This window comes from Anopheles coustani, chromosome 3 (genome assembly GCF_943734705.1).
Source record: "Anopheles coustani chromosome 3, idAnoCousDA_361_x.2, whole genome shotgun sequence".
Taxonomy (NCBI): Eukaryota; Metazoa; Arthropoda; class Insecta; order Diptera; family Culicidae; genus Anopheles; species Anopheles coustani.
In genome coordinates this window covers 97,049,949-97,076,477 of record NC_071288.1, presented here as the reverse complement: position 1 = coordinate 97,076,477, position 26,529 = coordinate 97,049,949, and the positions used below count along the sequence as shown (strand labels likewise).

At 40.2% G+C, this 26,529-nt stretch overlaps 2 protein-coding genes across 2 annotated transcripts in view; both read left to right on the top strand.

Moving 5' to 3' along the window:
• The window catches only part of LOC131259899 (serine/threonine-protein kinase par-1), a 32,914-nt gene extending 15,079 nt beyond the window's left edge, over positions 1 to 17,835 (top strand). Inside the window, 12 exon segments of the mRNA XM_058261509.1 lie at positions 341 to 521; positions 934 to 1,225; positions 1,311 to 1,438; positions 1,533 to 1,719; positions 3,012 to 3,407; positions 3,671 to 3,673; positions 6,438 to 6,535; positions 7,162 to 7,276; positions 14,471 to 14,512; positions 15,797 to 15,946; positions 16,034 to 16,152; positions 16,219 to 17,835. Of these exon segments, the coding sequence (XP_058117492.1) occupies positions 341 to 521; positions 934 to 1,225; positions 1,311 to 1,438; positions 1,533 to 1,719; positions 3,012 to 3,407; positions 3,671 to 3,673; positions 6,438 to 6,535; positions 7,162 to 7,276; positions 14,471 to 14,512; positions 15,797 to 15,946; positions 16,034 to 16,152; positions 16,219 to 16,277 (1,770 nt within the window). The 3' untranslated portion in view covers positions 16,278 to 17,835.
• Positions 17,836 to 20,740: 2,905 nt separating this feature from the next.
• LOC131261452 (ell-associated factor Eaf) lies at positions 20,741 to 25,649 on the top strand. Its single transcript, XM_058263489.1, has 7 exons — positions 20,741 to 22,385; positions 22,697 to 22,789; positions 22,854 to 22,995; positions 23,074 to 23,268; positions 23,372 to 23,966; positions 24,067 to 24,181; positions 24,265 to 25,649. The coding sequence occupies exons 1-7, from the start codon at positions 22,286 to 22,288 to the stop codon at positions 24,372 to 24,374; spliced, it is 1,350 nt and encodes a 449-aa protein (XP_058119472.1). The 5' UTR covers positions 20,741 to 22,285; the 3' UTR covers positions 24,375 to 25,649.
• Positions 25,650 to 26,529: the final 880 nt, after the last annotated feature.

The window sequence follows — 26,529 nt, the reverse complement described above, 5'->3', positions numbered from 1 at the left end:
CAAATGAATCTCTCACGTGGTCGCGACACATGCATGCTTCATACAAGATTACGTCGTCCACACCATTCAACACTACCGAACCAACAATTGGATAAATCACGTACTTTGCACTGTACCCCATTGGATAATCGATCAAAGATCATTGAAGGCTGCAAAACATCGGGTGTCTTTAAAGATTGTTGTGAAACAACTATTCGAGAAAGAGTATTTTAGTTGGTTGTTTGAGAAAAATGGAAAAATTGTTCAGTTCTCATAGTTTTTCACATCCAAATTTACGAGGGAGTAATCGATATATCTTTTTTCAATTTTGTTTCGATCCTTGCTCCGCGCCAACCTCCAGTCCGAGTCGGACGGCTCCCGGTCCGGATCGTCCCTGTCGTTACGTAACATTGCCGGCAACGAGGGTGCCGCAGCCGGTAACTCCCAGGTGCAAAGCCCTACGCATCGCGGCGTGCACCGAAGCATATCCGCGTCCAGCACGAAGCCAAGCCGACGAGCTTCCAGCGGTGGAGAAACTCTACGTAAGTGTACATTATCATGTGAAACACGATGGGTTTGTTTTTTCAGTGCCCCTTCCGCCAATCCTGTCTGGATCCATAGGAACACAGGATATGTCAATTTCCTAGATTATTTATTCTTAAAGTTATCTCTATGTGTAACGTTGAACTTTGAAGAACTATTCCTGGTCCACCTAAAAATAGGAACGAATAATACCGTCGTAGCATCAATAAAAGATTACTCTGTTGTATTCATTCTCCATTGCCTTCCCGAACAGTCCCCGAGGGGAACATCTAATCCTACGTAAATGTTGTCAACTCATAGGTTCCGCGCAACCATTTTACATTTTTCTACTAACACCCTTCGTTCGAAATGTGGCCCCGGAATGGAAAGCAAGCGTTCCGGGGTTCGACGGCATTACCATGAAAAATTTAGAAATCTTTCAACGCTTCATTACAGGCGTCGGTCCCACGACGGCCGTGGCCGCAGCGGCGGCGGCCGCCGCCGTTGGTGCTGGCGGTGGTGGTGGCGGAGGTGGAGGTGGAGGTGCGGGTACTGGCGGTGTCGCCAACATTGTATCGGCAGGCGGGGCAGCTGGTACGGTGGTCGGTGGTGGTGCCGGAGGTGGTACGACTGGCGTCACTGGCAACAGCGTCCTCGGCGGGCCCAACAGCAATCACAACTCGGGCATTGGCAGTGGCAGTAGTGCATCTGAAAGAACATCAATGTTAGTATACATTATGACTTTAAAAGTCCGACAGACTCTCTATCCAGGACTTCTGACTAACTGTTCCCCATTTTACTTTTTACAGTAGCAGTAACTTCAAGCGTCAGAACACAATCGACTCAGCGACGATCAAGGAAAATACGGCCAGATTGGCCGCTCAAAACCAGAGACCGGCATCGAGCATAACTAAACCGATAGCCTCGGTAGAAAACTGTAAGGATGGCGGTCAGATGGATCGCTTTGATATCCTGCGACAATCGATGAATGTATCTAATGATATCCTTTTTCTCACTCACTATCTTCACAGCATCGATCTCCAGCCCGGCAAAAGCGCGTACTACCAGCAGCAGTACCAGTACCAAGTATGATCCTAGCAATGGCTCACGAACGGTAGGCCCCAGTGCCGGCTTTATGCCCAGACGGTCAACGACGCTCTACGAGAAAACATCGTCGACAGAAAAGACAAATTCCACCACGGACCCAACGTAAGTGTCGTGGCAAGCCATTCGAATCGTATCTCCTCTCACTTCCTACGATCTGCCCGATTTTGGTAGAATGTTTATAGGATCATCAGCCCTACGGTTGTATCACACAAAACATCCGGTGTAGTCCCTCATATGTCGCTCACAAAGTCGCGAGGAAAACAAAATCCTGATGAAGCCTGTGCCTTTGTTTTCTGCCTTGTTCTTCTGAATTGATCGTTGGGTCTTCTATCTTGCGTCCTCTCAACTACATCTACCAACCAATTTACAAACCTACACAGTTATCGATCATGAAGTACCACCCGATGATTCTACAGGGATTTGCTTCTTTGTTGGGTATATCGCAGGTGTTTGAAGGCTAACATCCGTTCGCATCATGCTTTGGTATTTTCACCACATATATGTATGTGTACTTTTTGGTAGTTTTCCTCATCAACCTCTTCGTCAGTCCCATCCTCCAGTGCCATGTGTCTCCAAATTGACGACCAACAGTTGATTAATGCATTCGCTCTTTTGGTTTTTGAAATATTTTCACAATCCTCATGATCTTACCCATGGTTTGAATGCTCGGTTCGATTTTGTGCAACAATTTCCACTAGGATAGTTGATTTGAAAGTTTTTCCCAGTAGTTTTAAAATCATCGTTGCTAATTTCATTCTACGATCTTCTGTTCTTGTTTGTTTTGATATTCGTGGGTCGATGTATAATGCTTAATTTTATTACTAGGCGAGTTATTCTCACCGTTCTGTTGGTTGCGAGGAGATATGAAAAGTAAATCTGGATCGTTTTTGGCATCCGGATTTTAAAAACGACTTACGCAATGTACATACAAGATTATTAACCATTATTTTAAACATTTTTTCGGCGGCTATCTTTAAACATTGTGTTATAACTATTGCAATAACAATATGGGCGTTTTTCTATGTTTTCTAATTCGGATGAGTATACTGTTCCTTATCTAGAACCTATTGGCAACAAAGTTCACAATTTTTTTTCCAAAAGCATAACGTTTTCAGTCTGATTGTCTTACCCGTAATCCTCATACTCTTTATTCTCTTCTCTTTTCTCTTTCCCTATCTGCCTCTCTCTTTCACTCTCTTTCTCTTTGACTCTTTCTTTCTCTTATTCCCCCCATGTTTGATGTCCTCCCTACATCAATTCTTTATGTTACAAAATGTCCGTATCTGTTTCTACTATCCTCGCTCGTCCCGATTTTTTGATCCATACACCAAAAACCAAATTGTTTACAAATCAAAACCATGTCCTTTATAACCATGGATGATGTTTCGTAAAACCCAAAATAGCAACAGTTTCGTCGCACCAATTCCCGAATTCAACCGTGGCAACCCGACATCGACAACCGCCAGTGGTGGTGGTGGTGGCGGTGGTAACGGTGGCGCGGTTGCTGGCAGTGGCATTAACACCACCGGAACAGCAGCCAACATCGGAAGCACATCCAGCACCACCGGAACCACCAACGGCAGTGGTACAGCCAACAGTGGCGGTGGTGTTAGTGGTGGTGCCGGCGGTGTTGGCCAAGGTGGTGGTGGTGTTGGAAGCGTCGGTGGCGGTGGTAGTAGCGTTGGAGGCGGCGGCGGTACTGGTAAAGGACATGTAAAGAGCGCATCTGTCTCAAGTCCCGGACCGTCGGCCGATAGTACTACCAATAATGCCGCCAGCAACGATCCCCTCAGACAAAGGTATAAAACACAATGTTCTCTAGAGTTGTTGTTTTCTGTTTTTCTTTTTTTTTTGTAATCGTTTTCTTTTCTTGCCATGCGTTGAACTTGACTTATTTGACAAGTTTTTATACCTTTCAACTTCTTAATCATTCATTCAATGCGACTGAATCAAGGTTCGGCTTTGGTTGATTGTTTTATACATTGTTTTTACGAGTGTCCTACTCAGTGACCATTCATGTTCAAAATAAATCGAACATATCCTTATTTGGTTTGACTGCTAGTTCGTGCTTCCGACATTTTGGTTGATTTCACACTCTTATGTTTTCGACAAGTCACTCTTCTGACATTATCATTTAGCCAATGATATTACATAATCTTATTCCTATCTCCTTTTTACCCCATTCCGTATATAATTTTCAAACTTCGACGTTCTATCAAAAGTTTTTTTTTTTACATTTTTCATCCAGTTTTCACTTGGTAACCGTTTCATATACCTTTTTCAGTTTATATGTGTCTGTCCATTTTGGTTTTAATCAGTGTTATGCTTTTTTTAGCTATATACGTGAGGATGTGTTGGAATAAGAACGTGCAACATAACCTTGAACATTTTAAAAGCTTTCTCTTATTTACTAAAAGTTGCTCATTATCGAATTGCTATTTTCGAAACGGTTACTTAGCCGTATTCTTTCAGTATCGTTTATCTATCTTGATTTGACAGCTTCTACTCTCATTTGTGTACCATATATTGTCCAAATTATTTCATTTATTTGAATTAAATGTACAAAAACATACGTTAATAAGTGTCTATCTAAAACAAAAATGCGCTGTTTCTTATTGTTGTCTTTGTATTTCTCTTTCTTTCTCATCCAACACTCAACTCTCAAAACCATATTTGGTATGGACTTTTCGCAAAATCCACGCTTTAAATCCGTGTATCGACATTTCGCGTACGAATTGTTAAATGCAAACCTTCGCGTTTTCCGGCTGGCGTCTGGTCTGAATAACTTTTGTGTTTTATAATTTATATAAAATACCTAACACCCCCTTTTTATCGATATCCACGTCTCACTGTGTTGGCACAATCACCGCAATAATGATGCTCAAAACAATATTATGCGGATCAAACGTATCAAACAAAATGTTTACAAAAATGAACTCGTATACTCGAACCACCACACATACGCTCAACTTTTCGGTGAGTTACTACTTCCCATAAATTCGTTGGGTGAAATTGTTTCGGGATTTGTTTTGTGTTTCATTTTTTGGTTTCTTGATATTTCATTTATAATATGTTTCAATATCTATATACGCTTGCATATATATATTTTACTTCGTCCTTTTCCATATGTTCATATTTACATTAATTTTTTTCTATCAGTTTATCGTTAGTTTTTAACAAAAGTTTAACTCTACGTTTTCTATTGTTCTGGCAATATTTTTGTCCTAGATTCTATTCTTCCCTGTGTCGTGATTAGGCTTTGTTTTGCTTTTATTACAGAACCAGAATTCACTCTTATTGTTACATATTTGTAATTATTACTATACTTTCGGTGCTACTCTACCGTATCGCTTTTTTCTTTGTTAAATAGTTTGACTGGAATGATATTTCCAGTTGTTCGCTCAGAACCACCTTGCGCATTACATACTTCTCAATATTTAATCTATGCATGTTCGTGGTGGATCTTTAGTACTCTCGCTTATTACTTGGCCCCCGGAGCACAAATTTAGTACCACCGGAGCACAAGTTACCAAAAATACAATCACTTATGAATTTATTCTTGATGCTATAGTATGTCTAAAGTTATTTTATAAATAGTCACATATTCAGGCATGAAAACTAAATTATTTGCGTATTTACACGTCATCACCCTCAATGGCGTCGCCAGTAGTTGTTTGCTGCTTTTGTAACAGCAGCGTGGATTTATTACGTGGCATTCGTAAGAAAATCGTACGAGTGAAAATTTATTGATTTACTTGTTCATTAAGCTATGTCGTACATGGTCAGAATATTTCGTTTTCGAAACCTTTTCGAAAAGAGTCATACTTACCCATTGCACTAATCAAAATCATACAATGACGTGTGAATATGTAAATAATCACGTAAATACAACATCTGTCCATTTAATGAAGCTGATGTTGCATAAATTGTACTCGTTAAATGCATGCTAAAGAACTTGTACATATGAATTCATGTCAACCGTTTCTTTTTCCTGTTCCAATCACTTCGACCCTTCGTTTCCCTGTCTCGCCATTGTTCATTCCGCATCCACATGTGTCTGGAAGATCGTCGATTTTAATAATAATTGTGTCTACTCGATCTATCATAGTTGTCTCTTGCTTTTCAAGACTCTAATCATCACTTTTCGTTTGATTTGGCATTTATTTATCAAACAGTTTCTTCTTGGTTGTTCGATTTAAGAAAAACTTTACGGGCAGTTGTTTCACGTCTACGTTACGTCAAGTTTAGTTCGTTGGTTAATAAAGCATTCGTTCGTTTCTTCTTTGCTTTTATTGGTTAATTTGAACATTTCCGTTGTTTTGGAAATGTGATTTTCTTTCTTCATGCTGAAGAGCTTTGGTTTCAGCTGAAGTTTTTCTCGTATGTGTGTGTGTGTGTGTGTTTGTGTGTTTCTGTCAAATTCTGTTCAATTATATCTTTTTTGTTTATCTTCTTTTCTTTTCATGTTTCGATCATGGCCCGATCATAATTCCGTTTCCTGTGAACGTTGTGTTCTGTGTCCTGTTATTTTTCCCTCCTTGGTGGTACTCGATCTCGCCGTTGGCGGTGTTTCTTCATCGACGTGTATCTTGTTTTTCAAACTTGTGTATTTCTTATGTTACATCAATCATCGTCCCGACAAATCTTCGCTATCGCCATACGACTTCCATACATTTTTATTCAACTCCATGTTAACTCCATTTTCAACACATGACTCTCTACTTGAAACTCCTTATTACATACGAAATGATCCTATTCCCCTTTTTCATCACTTCTTCTAAACTATTATATCACATACTTTACACATGCAAACATCAACACAATCATAGCATGGTGAATCGCAATAGTCTTACACCAGCCGTTACTTCTTCCAGACAACCGGTTGCATTTCCCAGGAATGTTCCGTCGCGATCGACTTTCCATTCGGGTAAGTGTTTTGTTTTCTGTTTATAATTTTATCGTTTGACAAACTCACAAAATCTACGTTACATCATACTATTACTATTCCCATATACATTTCATCTATGTCTCTGTGCCAACTAAACAATTGGTGTTATAGATCTTCTCCGTTTTCTAATGCATAGAACCCACCGTTACTATACTATGTATTTATGTCTTGCTGCATTAGACATCGTTATTCAACGTTCATCATTCCCCTGCAACATAGCTTCCCCTACGTTGCAAGTGTAAAGCATTAACAAAATAATATATTCTACCCATGTACTCTTGGCTGTCATTGATGTACCTATCTGTAGAAATATGTCCCTTCTTTCGAAAAATCTGCCTTTTAGTTCAATCTGGTCCTCTGATCACTATTTTTTTTTCATTCAAATGTTTTAAATTATTTTTAGTTTTTGTTTGATTTATAAGTTACTAGCAATTGCAAAAAAAAAGAAATTCATAAATGCAGCTGGGATTCCGCGGGGGATTCTGGCGTTAGTTATTATTTGGGAAGGATGTATAAATCACATATCAGCGTTGTAAAATACACGACGTAACATAATTTTTTCTCTTATTTCTCCCTTCAACTGTACACTTGGTTCACGCGTCCAGGCCAAACTAGATCCCGAAATAGCACAGTGTACGCCGGAGCTGGTGGGAACGTCGGTGATTCGCCACACTCTGGCAAGACTTTCTTGCAAAGACTTACAACCAGGTTTAGCAAACGGTAAGTAAAAACCTGCGTATTTCGTTGCTGGTGTATCTTTCCTTTTGTCTCTTTCCCCCTTTTCTCTCTATCTCTCTTTCTCTCTCGCTCTCTTTATCTCTGCCTTTCTTCCTATTTATATTTGCACTGTCCTTATCCTAATTACTTGTTGCATATCCTGCCCTTTATTTCTATGTTGTCCCCTTTTCCATATGCTTACTGTTTTTTTGTACATGGTTTCTGTTTAACCTTCTATCATTTTTCGTTTATTGTTTTACGTTTTCTTTAGTTTCTACCTGAAGGTGCTTTTCTAATCACAATACTAGTTTCCTAACATATTTGCCATTATTGTTTGTTGTATTTGTTTTATTTTAAAATACGAAAAAGGCTTTGTATGCATGTTTTTCTTTATTGCTGTTCTTGAACGAAACAAAGTTGTTTGACAGTTCCATTATCACATTACATATGATCAACCTTATGACACCTTGAATCTTTCTATGATTTAAAGGTACAACCTATTTTCTATTCCATTATTGGTCGGTGTTTGAATATTCATAGAAATTCAATCTTTACTGTTCATGCAAAGTCATTTGAATTGCTTCTAGTATTCGATTCGGGAATAACGTAAACGGTAATAAATTGCCATTGAGTTGGTAAAAGAACGTATATCAATGATATTGATATGATACGGTAGAACTCATGCTATTTTAACAAGATGTGTCTAGATGGAGACGATGTCTCTTGGGGATCTTTGAATGTAGGAAAAGAAATTATCGCGGTAGAGTGATTGAAAGAAAGTAAAATGTTTGTGCTTGTAATACTATATTTTGTCCGTGTGTTTGTGTTCGTAAATTCTCCCGGTGTTACTTATCCTCGCCGGTATCCATCTGTTTTATTTTCCCATGGGAAAATCGACCATAATTCTGATTTTATCTTTTTTTTTCTTTTTTTTTCGTTTTTATTTTACTTACTTCGGTTTGCAATTCGTCGTGCAAACGGAACCAATGATACTACTTGCGTTTTGCAGGTTTAGGGTATTTCATTTCAAGGATTCTTCGGGCAAGGACTAAAATATGCTTGAACTTGTGGGGCAAACGTGAATTGCTTGACACTACACCATTTATGAAAAGCACTTTTCAAAGTTTTTTTTTTTGTAAATTACCGAAAAGTTATTTAATTTCATTTTAAATCAATTCATCGATTAGCTTAGAATGGGCAGGGTTTGTGCACACTTAAATCGGCGCACACAACAACAGATTGACATCAGCGTAGTGTGGTATCATGTCATAATCCTGCATATCCGAATAGTGACAGCAGCATTATTAAACGTTTTATTAATCAAGTGTAAATTGTTTGTACTGTTGTAGAGATACACCAAACATGTCCGTAAATGATAAACTTAATTCATAAGGAAATAACTGAAAAGATTTTGCTTTGCAAGACACGGCTAGAAAACAACTAATTGTTAAATGAATTAGTATAAGGAAGGGAGGGCATTAAAAGAACGAGCATAAACCAAGCATGAGTTAGCGAAAATTATAATAGTCTATATTACAGCGTCAATAAAATGGAAAAAAAATCAACCTTCATTTACCATTTTTATCACTGCTCATCATCTTTGCGATCTTTGAATCAGATTTTTAATAAGTTGTTGCTAGATTCTTTAGGTATACGCTTATAACTTATTGTTGCTCTGGTTCATTGGTGTTATTACAGCATTGTGACTCGTAGAATTCCATGATTGCGGCAGGTAACTAACAAGCACCATATTTTGGCTACAAGGTGGTAACGGCATTGCAACACTTGTTTCGACTTGTTAGTTGAATTGAGGCGCTAGTTAAATATTAAGCTTGCCGTAATCTTGGAATTATACCAGGGAAAATGCTGTAACATGCTGACAGTATATTTTTACTAACATCCTCATTGACTAATATATGCAAAACCACCTCGCTAGCGTCCACATTTCATAAACTATAGTTTAAACTTCAATATGATCATTGGTTTTGTGAGGCCGAAAATAGACGGGGCGCGTCGGACGCAGAGTTGGCTCCAATTCCGGCGCGCGCCGTCTAACTTCGACCTGCGGATTAGTCTTTTTTACCATTGCCATATATATTGCGCATGTGTTTGTGCTGTGTTTATGTATTGTCTAGCATAATTCGTCCTTGCATCCTTGGCAACAGGGGTATTGTGTGCCCTGTTCTAACCCTTTGTGTCCATTTTTTTTATCTACACAACATCCAAGGAGAGTTCGTTGCACAATGAGAAATGCAATCATGTAATAATCGATCATGACGAACCCCCGCACATAAACTTTCGGAAGACATTTTCGGACATATGTTGTTTACGATGCTAATTTGTTTGTAATCGGAAAAGCTTTCTTCTAATGAACCTCCCGCGCATGTGAAACGGCGCGGTTTAAGTTTATAAGTTTGAGTCTGCATGCTTTTTTTAGTTTTAATTTAAATATTTTAATTTGAAATGTGATACAAAAATAGTGTCAAAGATGCCATCCAATTGGTCTGGAATTTTTTCCAACTGTAGATGCTTTGTTTAAATGTAAAATGAATCAAATCAAATCAAATGATAATTTTATCATGAACCCGGTGAAAAAGCATATATTTTCGAACTTTTACCCAATGAAGCAGAAACTAGTAAAAGCGTTTTGGAGTCGAATTACTTTGTTATAATGTTCCATTCTCTGGCTCGTAACCAAAATCGAAATTCAAACTTCTCTATGTTGCGATCTAAAATCACCGTAACTATCCTCCTCTTTCGCTCTTCTAAATGTATATTTTATGTTTAGTGAATGACCCATTGTGCATCGCGCTACTCTTTATCTCAAACAAATCTCTTTCGTCCCTTCTCTACACCAGTCTGAGTGCTAGCTAACTGTTACATTATGGGCATTCATTGTGGCATATTTATCGCATTTAATGGTGCCTTGAGAGCTAGCTTCTACTGTCTTAGAAAACAAGAAAGCCAAAACCAACAAAATACACCATTCTTTTTCTACACACTCTTCGGTACCTTTGAATCGATCCTAATCTCCGTTTTCTGGTGCAAGTAAGAGTTAACTTTAGCATTCACTTTTATTTTTGGCACATCATGTTTGTTCAATTCGCACAATTTTTGTTGATATCATTATTGAGCATTGCCAATAATTCACGTGAGCCTGAAGTACAACCGTTATGCTCGTTTCTTTTTTATGATTTTTGCTCATTGATTTGATACGGTTGTGTACAGTAAGCAATTTAGTGCTAAAGAGCATATTTACATATTTCCTCTTCGACTTCTACAAAGCATCACTGCTAATGTTGGTTTTGTGCGCCATTCAGCTATTTTCCATTTGCCCTCTGTGCCACCCTTCTGCCAGTCAGCGACCCATTACTACCCCCCCGCCCTTCACGAACAAAAACTACGATGAAAAGTCTATAAAGATAAATACTATTTGTTTCTTTTCTTCTCTCTTCTCTTCCATTCTTTCGCTCTCTGTCTTCGTTCATCTCTCTCTCTTTCTCTCTCTCTCTCTCTCTCTCTCTCTCTCTCTCTTTCTCTATCTTTGTCTACTTTCTCTACTTCTAGGCTCAATCAGTAGAGACTGAAATTGTGTTGTAGAAAATATTACCATGAAAGAGATGTACAGTTTTGAGTGCGGGCAAAAAGCCATCCTAATGTGCCAGGTGCCTGCAACATTACAACATCAGGAAATATTTCAGAACCCGAGAGAAAGAGGATGTTTTAAACTATAATGTAATGTGAGAAAGTAAAAACCAAGCTTACGAGTAAGAGTTTCTAAAAGATTATGGATGATTTCTGTTCGAGATAAGAAGAGAATAAATGGAATTTAAAGTTGTATATCTCGATGTACTGATACCCAATCTAATAGCCTCATCAATTGCGTGTCGAAAGTGTTGCGAAAGCCCCTGGAAGAAAGCGAACGGCATAAAGATTCTATTTCTTTTACTAGTCTGCTTCATAATTGCATCAAAAATAGCGTATTAAATGAACAAGAAAAGTGATTAGGCCCAATGTCGGCGGGAATGAGTATGATTTAAACGATATCTGATTTCTGTCTTCCGATTCAAATGCTGGTGTTTGTAGAGAAATTTTTAATTATTGCATGTGAATGGTAGTTATTGTAGCCTTGTACATATTAGAAGAAAATGAAATGCAAATGTCTATCAGTATGCACATTCCAACAATACACTCATACTCTCATAAACAATAAAACAGAACCGCCTTTTTCCATATGTTTCCGAATCTTTACTGATGATACATCAAAGAAACTGACGATAAACTTGAACAAAGCTTTTAAATTCTACGACGTATCGTCTACCATATACACAAACATGGTTTAATCGTGCAAAACCAACGGCTCCGATGGTCTTGTTCTTAACTTTTGATCCAACGTTCAATTCAAGCTTGAATAGTAAACCCTGAAATCATAGCTTTCCCATTTTTTATGTATGTTTTTGAAGAGTATTTTCCTAATTTTTTATTAGGTTTGCGATTTATAGCAAACTGTTCAATGTAATCAAGAACCAGGCAGATTTGTTGTCCGAACTTATATAATTATATACAACAAATATTCCGTAATCTGAACATTTGTTTATTGTGTTATTTAATTTTTTTTCTTTTAATCATTTCATATTGATTGGTTTGTATTATTTTTCATTTTACCACCTCTATCCCGCAACTTTTAATCATTTTAGAACCATGCATTGTTTTTTTCTTACATTATTATAACTATAATTATAATACTTAGTCTAAATATTTTTTACTTCATTTTTAATTTTGCCTCCCATTACATTTCCTCCCTTTTTTCTCCCCTTATCTCTTGCGTTCATTGTTGTTATTGGTTGTTTCTATCTTCTTTTTTCTTTCTCTCTCTCTCTCTTTCCCTTTTTATAGTTTCAAAATTAAAAGTAGTCGTGAGCCAGGCGGCGAGCTAAATGCACGCGTGTAAAAGGAGAAAACCTATAAGACACAAACAAAACCACACACAAAAACGTCTAATCGTTGTTAAGGAACACGAGAAAAAACAACTTATCGAACACTTTCCCTGTATGCTACAATATTAAAACGTTGTTGGTTGTTAACTAACGACAAAGACCTATAAGGAAAGGTTGTATCTTCATCCGCGACTAGATTCAGAAGACATGAAGCGAAAGCTATAAAAGCGAATGTCCGTTGGATATTGTCCCTTGTGTTGCGGTTATATTTGCGTGAAGGTTTACTATTAATCAATTAAAGCGAGCCTTAAAGCAGTTTCACTAGAGAATACCAGCAATAAAAAAATATTATCATCGATCCTTGTGGAACGTTGGCTAGCCTAGACAAAAAACAAGCAATAAGTTTAGAGAACTTACAATTGGTGAAATCAAAAATTGAACTTTGAATAGTCTTATGAATAGGCTTTTCCAACAACCCTGCTCGCTTAAATCGTAGCGAAAGAGCGAGTGTTTAAGTATTAGTTCGTTTTTCCTAGTTTAGTGTTAATCTTTCGTCTTACTTTCGTCATTAATTTTGTTTAGTCATACACAAACTAATATTCTCACCAGCTGACTCCGTTATCCGTCCTGCTTTTGCGAAGATAACTGTATCTTTGCTTTTCTGCAATATATTGCAATTATTACAGAATTCACGCACGCAATCCCAATCTTAATCCACAATCCGCTCAAGACGGTCCAGCTGGAATGTAATAGACACAGACGCTTAAAATGCGTTGGTGTATCGTTGCGAATTGCGAAAGCGTTTAGTTGGTGCCTACGAGTCGACTCTGATAGTGATGGATGGAATGGAATCCCCGTTAAAACAGTCTTATCTGGAGGGAATAGGTTCAGAACGAGCTAACACAACACAGTACATAAAACTCTGTGCCGACGGACGCACTTCATCGGTCAACACATCGATGCTGGTGTGACAATGACGATTCTATCTGTGAGAGAACGGATAGAGAGAGAAATATGGTTTTTAATCTTAACGGTAGTGAAAAAAAAATTGTACACAACATTTTAGCAATAAACAAATAATTTACAAACATACAATACTCACAAAGTTATGATTATGCGCTGACCACTTGTCGTAAGGACTAAAACATCATAATGGCGCAACCCAGCAGGGGGCGGGATCTGGATGCAAGTACTTCCCCTAACTTTGTCGTGTCTTTTTCTATGTCAGTAAGATGTTGTCTGAAAAAAGATGCGATGGAAATTGATGGAAAACCTATTTTTCCACTGAAACATGTCACAAAGCCACGAACTTTCATACGCGGAAATAAAATGCCATTGCATGATCGCACGCTTGTTCTGCATCAATCCCAACGTATGATGCTTAAGGATGTAAATAACAGCTATTGTTTTGGATGCATCTGTTGATGGCTCGTCATCTAGCAACACATACACAAGATATAACGCTATGCTTGTCTACTTCCAACCACATCATTCACTACTCACTAAAAAAGGTAGAAAAATGAAACATATGGCGAGTACCGGTTCATTTAGAAAGTTTAATATAATTTAGTCATTTTTAATCCTGTTTGCTTTTGTTTTGCTTTTTTTAACACAAAGTTGGTTTCTCCAAAGTTTTTCATGATATACTGAGTCTGATAATTGTATAGTCGTCAAGAATAAACAGGCACTTTTTCATCTGCTACATAAATAAAACTTAAGTATTTATATTTCCTACTTGTGATTTTTTTACATTTGGTAAAGGTATTTTTTAATGTTTTAGTTCAGATAAACCGAACAAAAACGTCAGATAACTACACCGATGGCTCAGATATCATTTAACACAAAACAGAAACGCTTGTCAATACGATGACATATTGTTGAATGGCTGTCATTAGTTTTTAGTTTTTATCGTCATTCATTCGTTCCAAAAACAGACAAAATGGTTGCTAACTTTTTTGGTCCTTTCTTGCTCCTTCTGTCTTTGCTAATTGCTGCAAATAAAAATTAGTTCTAACAATCCTTCCTGTATCTTTCTTCACATTCCTGTTCTATTCTATCTATTTTGCAAAACTTTCCAAGTTTTTTTCTACTCCTCCAACCATCTAACTATTGAATAACAAATGGTATCCCTCACACTGTTCCCGCTCCCTTACGGTACGATTTCCTTTCTCAAATGTTGTTTCTTTTAAAACTTTTGGTTTTGACCAACCTGTTGTTTGTTTTTGATTTTGTTTTATTCTCCTATTTACTTTTTTTTTAGGCCCAACGAAGGCCAAGCAAATACTTCAACAAATTCGGCTAGGTAAATATAATATGCAATTTTTTTTCTTTGCACCATTACGAAGCAAAGCAGCAAACAGATTTAAACGAACAGCATCGAAAACAAAAAACCTTTAACAAACATGGTTACATTTTTCATCGTTCAGAAAATTGAACAGTTCCAAGTGTGACACATTTTCATAATTAAGCTACATTTGAAACTTCAACTTAATTTTCCTTGTTTTGTATGGATTTGTGCGCAATTTGGGTAGTCAAATATTATTTGCAGTATTTGGGAAGTATATAGCACACATAAAGACTCTCAACATTACGACATGATATGAAAAATAAGTTGCTTGTCGCCAAATCACCATGTTACATTCTTGTGTTTCCTCTTTTCGCGAAAAGAACTGTAATCGTGCTATGTTAATGGTAAATTACTTACTTATACAAGCGTAAATAACGGTTATTGTAGAGATGATTTTTGGCAAACTATTGTTTTCCCTTTTGCGTGGTTTCATTATTGTGTTTAAAGTATGAGCGATTTCATCTTCTTCTTTTTGCAACACTGTTCCCTGCCATCTCTCCGATTTGATTGTATGTTTGCGAGTGAGTGCGTGCGTATGTTTGAATGTACGTGTGAATTTTTATGCATGTTTTGTCATTCCTTACGATGAAAATCCTTCCTAAAATTTCCTCGCGGGGACCATAACTGTTTGTGTATGTGTTGCGTAAATCAGACAATTGTCATTTAAGTTATGTTTCTTCACTTTCCCACGTTGTTGCGATGTAGAATATGATCTCGTTTTTTCTTCATTTGCGTGTATTTCGCAGCAGCTCATACATGGATGGTACCCATTTATACAAATTGCGTTACATTATCATCTTGTACATTTTACCTTTTCATTGTTTTCTATCGTTTCAACGATATTAAATCGTTCCAAAAAAGAACACAAAATGTCACCACAGAATTTTTGTTCGTTCATCATTTGGAATAGAGAAAATTGAGTTTGTTGCTTTTTGTTTCGTTTACAAGGATTTGTTTCGCCGTGCTTATAATCGATATGTTTCCACCTTTTTCTCTTTCTCTCTTTCTCTCTTTCCTTCTACAAATCAACCTATCTTTAACACCTTTTCTATTCGCGATTTGCGATTGTCCTTTTGTAATCTAATTCATCATCTACTTCGCGACACCCTCCTCGTGTCCGCAACACGCGTTGGTGTGCAAACTTGTGTTACTGCGTAATTCCGCGCATTGGGTTGGCTCTGTTTGGTGACAAACGACACCATTTCTTCCCGTATACGGGTTTGAACAACTTTCCAACAGTGGATCAAACACGGAGGAACCAGTGAAACCACGTGTGTTGCGTTTCACGTGGTCCATGAAGACAACATCCCCCCGATTACCGGACGAGATTATGGCCGAAATTCGGTCCGTGCTGGACAAGAACAATTGTGATTATGAGCAGCGTGAACGGTAAGACTGTGTTGCCGTTTTCCATTTTCTTGATGGTTCCCACTGATCGATTTCACATGCTCCACTCTGCGTCTTTTTGTTTGTTAGGTTCGTTCTGCTGTGTGTACATGGAGACCCGAACACCGATTCACTGGTTCAGTGGGAAATCGAGGTCTGCAAGCTTCCCCGGCTATCGCTCAATGGCGTTCGATTCAAGAGAATATCGGGTACGGTTTAAGCTAACTACTTCGGTGCAAGTGATGAAAACTTATGACCATTTCCTCCATTGGCAGGCACCAGCATCGGATTCAAGAACATCGCGTCAAAGATCGCGTATGATCTACGTCTGTGACTCGATACAAAATCGGAAGAGTATCACTCGGTCGGGAGCGATACGCCCCAGGATGATAGCGGTCAAGGCGATGACGATGGTAGCGATGGTGGCGCTGGCGGCGGCGGATGCGGTGGTACCGATAGTGTCGGTGGCGTCGCAGAAACGCAGTCCGATCCAGAGCAAAAGCACGGCAGTGAAACTCGAAACGAACAGAAAGAAGGCGGCAGCAGAGGAGGAGATGATGTAAAGGAAAGGGAAAGTAACGGCAAGAAAGCACTGGGGGTTGCGATCGGTGAAGCAGATGCGGTTAGGATTCGATCAAAACACTCCACGAACACTCCGAACAAGCGATGGTCACTGGTGGTCGTGGATGGGAGGTCCTCGATGCGTTGCAAGGATAAAAATAAGAGCAATCAACAGCACCAATACCATCACCATCCCCACCGACACCACCTGCACCAACAGGAGCATCGCCAACAGGGTACTCCAAAAGTGGATAGTTTTACAAAAGATTCTTCTGCGCACTTGGAAGAAGGTAATGAGCGATGTTCTACACCGGAAAAAATCGCTGGCTATAACCATATTTTCGCTTCCCTGTTGCGGACCACTACACTCTAGAACGTGACGCCGCGACGGATGCTCTCCTGAAGGGATAAAACTTGAGTGCCGCGAGCATTTTCGGGAAGGATCGAAGGAAACAAACAAAACTTTTGACTGTTAGTTAAATCAATTATAGTTGTACTACCTGGAAACGCACGCATGTAAGCGACTGTTTTTAGAGACATGTTGCTGAACATGCAAATGAACGTTGTAAGTAATGCATTGATGGTGAAACAGCAACAGGATGTGAAGGACGAGTAATTTGTACGCCAATAGAGTAGGTGTATTCTTTTCCGTTGATCAGGAAGCAAACATTTTCTAACTCAACTGCAAAAACACTTGCCTTCTCAATAGAAAAAGAAAAAGAAAATAAAGATAAAAAGCAAGGAAAATATAAACGTCCTTAAGCACATACTTAAGCAAAAAGAAACAAGTTCTGCTAAAGCCTGTCTCGAGGTCGGCATGAAATGAAACTTTACGTATGAAAAAGCTGTAATCTCAGATTGATGATGGAGATACAATGCAAAAGAATGGTGAGGAGAAACGAAGACGACTAATCCTATCAATAAGCACACCAGCAGCCTAAAAAACCCTCAAGTAGAGAACCGAAATCTGTGTGCACGTCAAGCGCAAAATTAAACGACGAAAAAGCGGAAAACACACTATTTTTACGGTGTAGAACAAAAACGTTTGCTAGAAGGAAGTCGTCATGACATTCTTAACCCAACGGACGGATATACGGTTAGACGCGGAGTAACGCGTCCAACATGGGATATCAACGCCGCCGTGACTGATTTTACTTATCACTGATTAAATGGAACGATGTCTATGAACCTTCTACCCATTTTATCGTAGCTCCCGTAGGTCTCACTTTTACACTGCGTCACCAGCATAATCTCGCGAGCGAAGGCAACACAAAAAAAAAAAAAAAATAAGAAAAAGAGAGCTATCACTCATTCGTATCATACTGCATCCTGTTGTTGTTGTTGTTGATATTGATGTTTGTGCGATTAACGTTTGCGGTTACCGGGTTTTGCTCTACGATCATCATCATCATCACCCCGTGTATCAATCAGCTTCCTTTTAAACGCGGCAGGTTATAGAGGCAACCAAGAGTCTGAGAAGAGTCCTCGGCTGTACGGGAATGGTCATTTATAGCCCCTCCAACCTATTTAGCATTGTACAATTGAACTCCACCCCCTCTCACAAACCACAAGGGTTGACCCTACCAGCCTGGGACAGTTTTGCAAGATAAATAAATTTCTATGCGCACCGAAAGGTTTGCGAGATGTGGCTTGCATTGCAATAACAAATGGTTATGCCAGAATACAGCAGAAACAGTGTTCAGCAACAAATTCAACCAAAGTTAGGTTGTGCAACAACGTACGACCTCTTTTCTGCCTACTTCCTCTCTAACCTTATTGGAAGTAGTCGGCGGTAGCTCAACCCAACTTCACAAAGGCCTCTAACGGTTTTACAAGCTCTTCAGCGGCTAGCGTTTCGATAACACTTTTTTAATCAAGATCATGAAACCACTAGGAGTGCATATATGTTCTGATAGAAGCTAGCAGCTAAAATCCCTCAAACGCAACCGGTTTCGCTCCTATGCGCTTTTGTGATGCATCGGATGCTAGCTAATGAAGCTTGCAATTAAAAGTACAGCGATGATGATCATCCAACCGGAGCATTTACAAACAAAATAAACATGTTCGTCATATACTCCGAACGGTACGCATGTTTCCATTATCTAACGAATGCAAATATATGAGTCTTGTAGATAAATGGGCATATGGTAGGACATGATGGTGGCAGGTAGTAAAGATTTCCTCAAGCGATACGGAGACGAAGTAAGCAAAAACCTCCCGTTTTATGAAGTACACTATTTAAAAATTGAACAACTATCGCTGTTCGATTGCATGAAAAACGAAAAACATGTTCCAGTATCGAGCATCGTTAAACAAATCTCATAACTGTAAGGATGAATATAAACATTCTCCGATATCGCTTGACGAAACATAGCTCTCGTCTTTCTTTATATTCCGATCCTGAGGCCTGTGAAAGTTCAGGTTCTTATCAGATTCTAGAGTTGCTGAATCGGGAAAAAAAATTGTAGAAAAGAATCAGTACACCCGAGAACGATAAACTGAAGACGTGATAGTACAGTGAAAACGCTTCCCTTAAAAACAAAGATTGATCTGTTAATAACAAAAACAGAAAATCTTAGCAAATTATTCAATGCCGGTATGTTTAAAAATGAAAACTTATTTATTTGTATGCGATGGAAAATGAAAAGAAAACGATAAAGAATACAGATCGAAAATCACTCACAGCAGGATGGGAAGAAATGCGTAGCTTGCACCCTACATTATGAATGCGCATAAGGGTGGTGTACTAAAGGTAGGAAGAACACGCGCAGGTATTGTGAATGAATGCTATAAGTGTAATTTTTCATTAAAAATACGAAAAAATCCAAATGAATGATAGCAATTTTAGGGGAGCTGACAGAACACGTGCTTAAGCATCCTGAAATTCGAATCGAGAATGGTGGTCAGGAAATGTGAATCAATATTATTGCTACTTGAAGTAAGAAAATGATCAAACATTTGAAGAACATTATATATTACTAGTTATTTGTTAGAGTAAATGAAAAAGGTAAATCTACAAAAAAGGAAACAAAATGGACAAGAGAAATCTATGTAACAAACGCGAACAAGAAGGGGAAGGAGGTTCTATGAAAAACTAAGACGGGATAATGGACGCATGCGACGTAAATAATATAAAATTATACTGATAAGATCTTTAATGAATATTAGGAGAACGGAAAGGATAACCAAAATTTACCAGATACACATCTCTTGTGTGCATTCATACAACAACGCTAAAAGCACTCACAAAGGAACACAATCACAAATCCATTCGTCACTAGCGCGCTCCGAATATATAAAAATAAGTAGTTACATCCGTTGTTACAGTGAAAAGCAAATGGCTACGCTACAGATAGTGGATAGCCAGAATGGTATGTGTAGTATATTGGACAGCAGATATACAACATTAAACGATCACTGCATCTTCACACATCATGTTAAACATAATTCGAACTAAAAGACAACACCCCGACTACTTTCTCCCATGCCCTGTCTCGTTCCATGCAGTAAACAACCGGAAACAGCAACAAACATAAGTTCCACTCGAAGGAGGTGAAAAACTTGTATCCCTTTCTGACACAAACAACATACATGCATCGTTTTCTAGCTTAGTAAGGTTGAACAGAATTAGAAGCATTAATATAGAACGGATCAAAATAAAATACAAAAAAATGATATCCCCCACAAACATAATACTCGTTTGATAAATACTGATTATTTGACATTTTGTTTTATGGTGCACTGAAGGGTAAGTTTAAATATGTTACAGTAAGCAAGACCTAGAAAATATTAAATATATTTAAACTTGAGTGTTGTATATATTGTACGTCTGCATATCAACGGACGATTGAAAATTGAACATGAATGCTGCTCGAAATTTCCCCAAAGGTCACCATGATAGGATTCGAGCAGCAATCGTAGCTGCTGCAGCAGTATATGTTGTTTCGAATCGAATCAAATTAAATCTGCTTCAATTCTTATATAAATAATCAATTCATTTAATTAATTCTTAAATAGAATCAACTCTTATGAATCCGTCAAGTTGGGATTCGAATCATTGGAATCCGTGTAGGGATCGAGTCTTCGGGTCTTCCGAATCACGGTTCTGCCAACACTACATTTGACAGCAGTCAGCTGTCACTGCGTCGCGGACGTATCGTCGCGATACCCGTCGTGAAAACAGTCCAGCTATCAGCTCCCGAAAGTCCCCCGTGCGCATCAGAAAAGATAAAGTGCCGTCACCGGAGCCGGTACCATATGGTGCACGTTTCCAAAAGCATCCGCCCGATAGTACCCAAACGCCGACCCGTCGTATTTTCACCCGTAATCTCACCAGATCGAAAAATCTGCAGCAGGTTCCGTTTGCTTTACACTAACGTGCTATTCCGCTGTGGTGTCTGACTGTTGGGAAGTTATTCTCCACTTCGGTCGGTACATTGCAACATCGCGAACGACGTCTACCAAATCTGGGAACAATAACCTCCCAACAGAAGCAGAGCAACAGGATTTTCACCAACAACAGCGACACCAGAAGATTGTCATGTCAGCAATCTGAGACTCCTTCGAAGAAAAAAGCAAAAAAGGCCCCGTGTACGGTTTTTTTAAAACTAGTGTTTCTGCCACACGCACACACGAGAATCGAACGGCGCCTTTGCCGTGCAAGAGTGACAAGAGAAGGGAGAACTTCATGCGGGAAAGCCGTAGAAGGAGAAAGAAATAACGACTGATCTATCTATCAGTTGAAAGTGCTCCGTAACAGCAACACGCTGGAACAGGTGTGTGAGAGAAGTGAAGCAAAAATCTCCAACAACACACACAACACCGTTTACCACAAACAACAACAACAACAACAACGACGACACCAGAATCGTGCCAGCCACAACAACACGAAAACATCTCGAAAAAGTGACGTCCGGGAGCGATCTCAGTCAATCTCGTACCGTCGTTTGCTCGTGCACCAAGAAAGTAAATAAACGGCAGTTGATGAACTAAAATAGAATAGAAGCAACACTGGATGGAAAGCATAAACCCAACCCCTTATCGTTATCGCGTGTTTCGCTAGGACTGCAATAGATTGCCGTTATCCAGAATACTGTCAAACTGCACGGTGCTGTCAAACTTTACCCAAGAAGTGTTTTCCTGTGCGAGTGGTCGATCATCGGCAGTGAGAGGGCAAGATTTATTCCTTTTTTAAGGGTAGTGCCAGACCAATGTGTCCCTCAATGCAGTAGGCCACAGGTTGTTGCTACTTCAAACACTTTCCACCGTACGCGCAGCGTACTAAGGTTCGGCCGCGCTGCCACAGTGCTACCCCTTCCAACGGTTGAGGGAAAAATCGTAACCAACCCAAAAACGCACCGCAGATCAAGATCCGCGTACGAAACGAGAGTGAAATCCGGGAGGAAAAGAGAACGAACCATGCATGCTGTCGACTACGACGGCTGGCCACGGCGGGAACGACGTTAGTGAACGATAGAAAGGGCACCATCGAATCACGACCATTGGTCGTGGTATTGCACCCCTTTTACCTTTCCTCTCCAATGTGCATCGTACTTCCGGGTTTATCCTACTGACTCCACCGGAAGCTAGACGACGAGCTCATCACACGTTTCTACTCGCAAAAAATAGAACGAGCATGGTGCTCGCTCTGGTATCCGCATCCACCTAGAGTGAATCCTCGGAGCACGGCCAGGGTCGTAAAAATTTAAAACACCGATTTGAAAGATAGCGCGACACCCTGGCTCAAACACTTCAGCATCCTAGCAACCGAGATCGCAAAGGATGGACAACCGACTTAATATCGGCTCGGAGGTGCGCGAGTTGAAACTCGGTTCAACCTTCACCAACTCCACACCGTCGAATGTGTTCCACACGATAAAATGTACGTAAGACACCACGAAAACGAAACCCTTCCCCTCGAGCAGATTCATAAGTATACAATTGCTTAGTGATTGCCAAAAACGAATAACCATCAGCATGATGCAGTTCACATGGCTGCGGTGTCCAATCTCAAATCGCTCTTGGACTGCTGAGATTGTTGCTGACGCAGGCACTCGCATACTGCGTTTTGTTTCGGTTTGTTTAAATTGCAACAAACACGCACGTTTTTAACTTCTTTTCAATCTCCTCATTCCTCCAATACTAACTCTACACCTCTCTTGCTCTTCTTCCGATCCTCGCTTTGAAATGCAGATGATTTCAAACCCGCCAGCGTCGACGTGAACAAACCTGCAGAACTGGAAGTTAGTGACAACAAACAGGTCACCGTTACCGTCCCACACTTGGGTAAGTATATTGCTGAGTGCATCCCGTCGACGTTAGTGGTTAATCCATCTGTCGGCCTTTTTAGATGGTTCCGGTGTGCCAAATACCGTCTTCAAGGGCAACCAACGAGACTACACGCGAAAAGATTGCGTTCTCATCGTTAACCGGGCGACGGGAGAGATTACACTCGAACAGCTCAACAGTAGTATCGTGGTGAAGAAGACGAGGTGAGCGGGAATTTGCATGAACAATTATCTTGCGTTGTACTAATGCTAGGATGTGTGTTTCTTTTCACATTTTTTTAGGACCGAAAACAAAGCAGTCAATCCACCTCCGCCCCCGCCAACGATCAAGGTCGAAAATAATACCGCTAGACAAAGTTCCAAGACGAAGATCACGACCGGTGTGCGCAAAAATGCACCGATCAACTTCGTGCCAAAGCACTCGCCATTGCAGGGCTCGCCGTCCTATCCGCACCGGAGCCCTCAATCGGCACCGGCGTAAGTTGTCAAAATGGAGGAGGATATCTCTCCTGTGCTCATATGCTCTTTATCCAATAACAACCAGTTCACAATGCAATTTTCCTTTGCTCTCCCGTTCCAGCTGGAATGCCAACAATACTCAACAGACCTTGCCAAGTATTCCGATGATCGGATTGGACGATGGCTTGGATTTCGGCATGCCACAATCCTCCTCCACCTCCTCCTCTATGAACAATCATCAAAGCAGCAACAACAATAACATCAACAGCGCCAATTCCAACCACGGGGCCAGCAGTAACAACAACAACCACCACCAACAACAACACCATCACCATCAGCAACAGCTACCATTGCTTGGTGGCGGTAGTGGGAGTAGTAATAGCAACAGCAGCTCCACAGGTGGTTCCACCAACAACAGCTACCTTAATCCGCGCAGCTCCGCGCAGAACAACTCCAGCAGCACCGGAAGCGGCGGCAGCAACAGCAACAACAACAACCACCACAACCACCACGGTGGCATGAACAATAGCACCAGCAACAGCAACCATCATCACCACAACAATCACCTGAGCGTGTCGTCGGCGTACGGAGGACTGGCCCGGAACAATATGCTGAGCGAACCGTCGATGCCTCCGAGCGTTGAGGTTAGTTTGCCCTCGGATCGCGACCTATTGCCCCCACCGGCTGTGACGGGAATCGGCGGAGGAGCGAGTAGTGTAAGTAAAATAGGGTCGTGGAATGGGGGGGGGGGGGGGGGGAGATTTATGTTTTTTTGTTTATAGTAAGTCACCTAACTTTTCCTAACTTACCCCTTAGGATCCGGAAATGATGACTTCCTCGGAATCGGACGGTTCGGACGATTCCGATTCGAGCAGTAGTGACCAGGAGTCAGATAGCTCGACCGAGGACAACAATGATTCACCAGTGAAAGGTACCGAGTTGCACGAACACGCCGCACTTCTTCACCGCCTCTAGCTAACGTGACGCATCTCTTAATTCTCTCCTCTTTCCCAGAATCTATATTTGATCCTCGACCGGAGCTGACCGGGGTTGGTGCCGCAGCGAGCGCGGTTGATCTGAGCAAAGACCTGTGTCTGTCATCAAACTCCGACTCGGACGACTAAGGCGGGCGATTCGGCACCCCCGCCAACATGTACATGCAAGAGACATTCAAAGACACGACACGTTAGATAAATAGAGAAAAACTGTGCTCTGTAGGAAAGGTCCAATAGAGAGTTTAACAAGCGAGGGGGCGAGTTAAAGGAGAGAAACAGTCACTTCAGCAGCAGAAACGACAGGAGGAGGATGAATGCAAACCATTTGTGTAAGAAGTTGTGTAAAATGTTTTTTTTTTAATTGTATGTGTTTTGTTTTTGCTGGGAGAAAAACTCTTAGGACAATTATTTATATTTATGCTCAAGGTTGCAAGTACAGAAGAAAACAACATCAAGGGTACACTTTGCCGGTCCTCCCCACCTAACTACCAATCACCTCGAGCTTACCTTTTCGTACCAGGATCGTCCAGGATTGAAGCGAAGCGCAACTCTAGGGTGTTTCTTTGTTTTTTGTTTGTTTGTCTAGTTTGTGGGCGAACAGGGAATGCCAGCAACTGCCTCGAAAGGACCATTACCAGACTTGAGACGGAACAAAAAAAATCCTATTAGAAGTAATTAGTCAAACGGCGCAGCCGCCACCCTTTGCTCATTTAGCTAAAGCAAACAAAATGTGTGTCTCTTTATCTTTATCTTCACCGTGCTTGTTCTTCACGTTACATTGATTTCGATTTTTGCTTCGTCTTTTAAACGGTTTTTGGAGCTTCCATTGCGCTTATGTGTTATGCACCGAAGGCTCAATAACGACTGATGAATGTTGTTTTCGGGGTAGGGTGAAATGTAAAACGGTGGCTTCTCCTTTTTGTGTGTTTGTGGGTGTGGTTGAGTTTTAATCACAAACATGGATTCGAAGCGGACATAAGCACACTAGTTGGCCAAGTAAGAAACAGCCAGGGATGGAGAAAGGCTACCGGTGAACATCCCCATCAATCAGGGAATGCCGGAAACGCCGCCGGTAGGATCGAAGTCTGCGAATTGTAAATACTTTCTGAGTTGTTCCATTGTGGGGGAGAGTTGGTAAACCCGATGGAAAGTGATGCGGTCGTGATGGAGCAGCGGAAACAAGCAGTGAACGGCTGACATGGGAAGGAAAAGGACCTCTTTGGGACTCCAAGGATGACACCGAAGAAGGGTGAAAATAAAGAACACGAATGTTAGAACGAATAGTAGTGCAGCGGGCCAACAATCGCTAGCTTTGGAGAAAGTTGGATGGACATGTAAAGGAAAGGAATGGAAGAAGGAAGAGCTTGCTCTAAAGTTGTAATAAAACAAATAATGTGTTAATGATGCAATTTCAAAAATTCACTCCAATTTTTATTTATTTTAGATTATATGCATTTTTTTATGGTGAGATTGAAAGGAATGTGTCTAAACTATTTAATTTAAAGCTATCCAATCACAATTCTTCGATACGACAGACGCTCGGCCGTCGACGGCCCCGTCTCGCTGTGGATTTCGAAATCGCTGTGAGCGCTTCTTTCGCAGGCTGAAATTCAGTTTTTCTACCAGGACAGCAGAACCGACGCGAAGGTAGCGCAAACGGGCACACCAAGCTCCGGAGCGTAGCGAACGTTACCGCTTTGGGTGTTGATGTTGCGCCAGCTGATCGGAAGCTGCGAGGGATACCTGCTAGCCGTCCTGCGACCCTGTTATCGAACTGACAAATTTCGATGCAAGAAAGCGATGCAGGAGAGAGCAAAAATTGAGGCCCGCGAACTTTTCGAGTGAATCTCGATTTGAATTCAAGCGCAACGTATTCTAGGACTAGAACTGTTGGTGGAACGGTTCAACATATTTTTATTACAATCTATAAATGTTATGCTCCTGTATGTTATTTTTACTTTCAGCTATCTTTTCTCTTATGGTTCCTTGTATGGCATAAAAATGAAAGAATTTCGATAAAAATTTCAATCGTAACGTAGTTAATCGTTAATCGTTATTCGTAATCGTATTTAAAAGCTTTCAAATATTGAAATGAAGTTTTTATTACTTTTGTATTACAATATTGGTAGTTTTATGATCATGTGTTTCATTCGAACTCTCTTCTTCCACATGCTTATGTTATTGGTCAAACGTGCGGCTTTGCCCGAGTGCGTGCGTAATTAACACGTGGTCCGGCTTAATCTAATCGAACCGTTGCGAACCGATAGTAAATTTCCGGTACGTG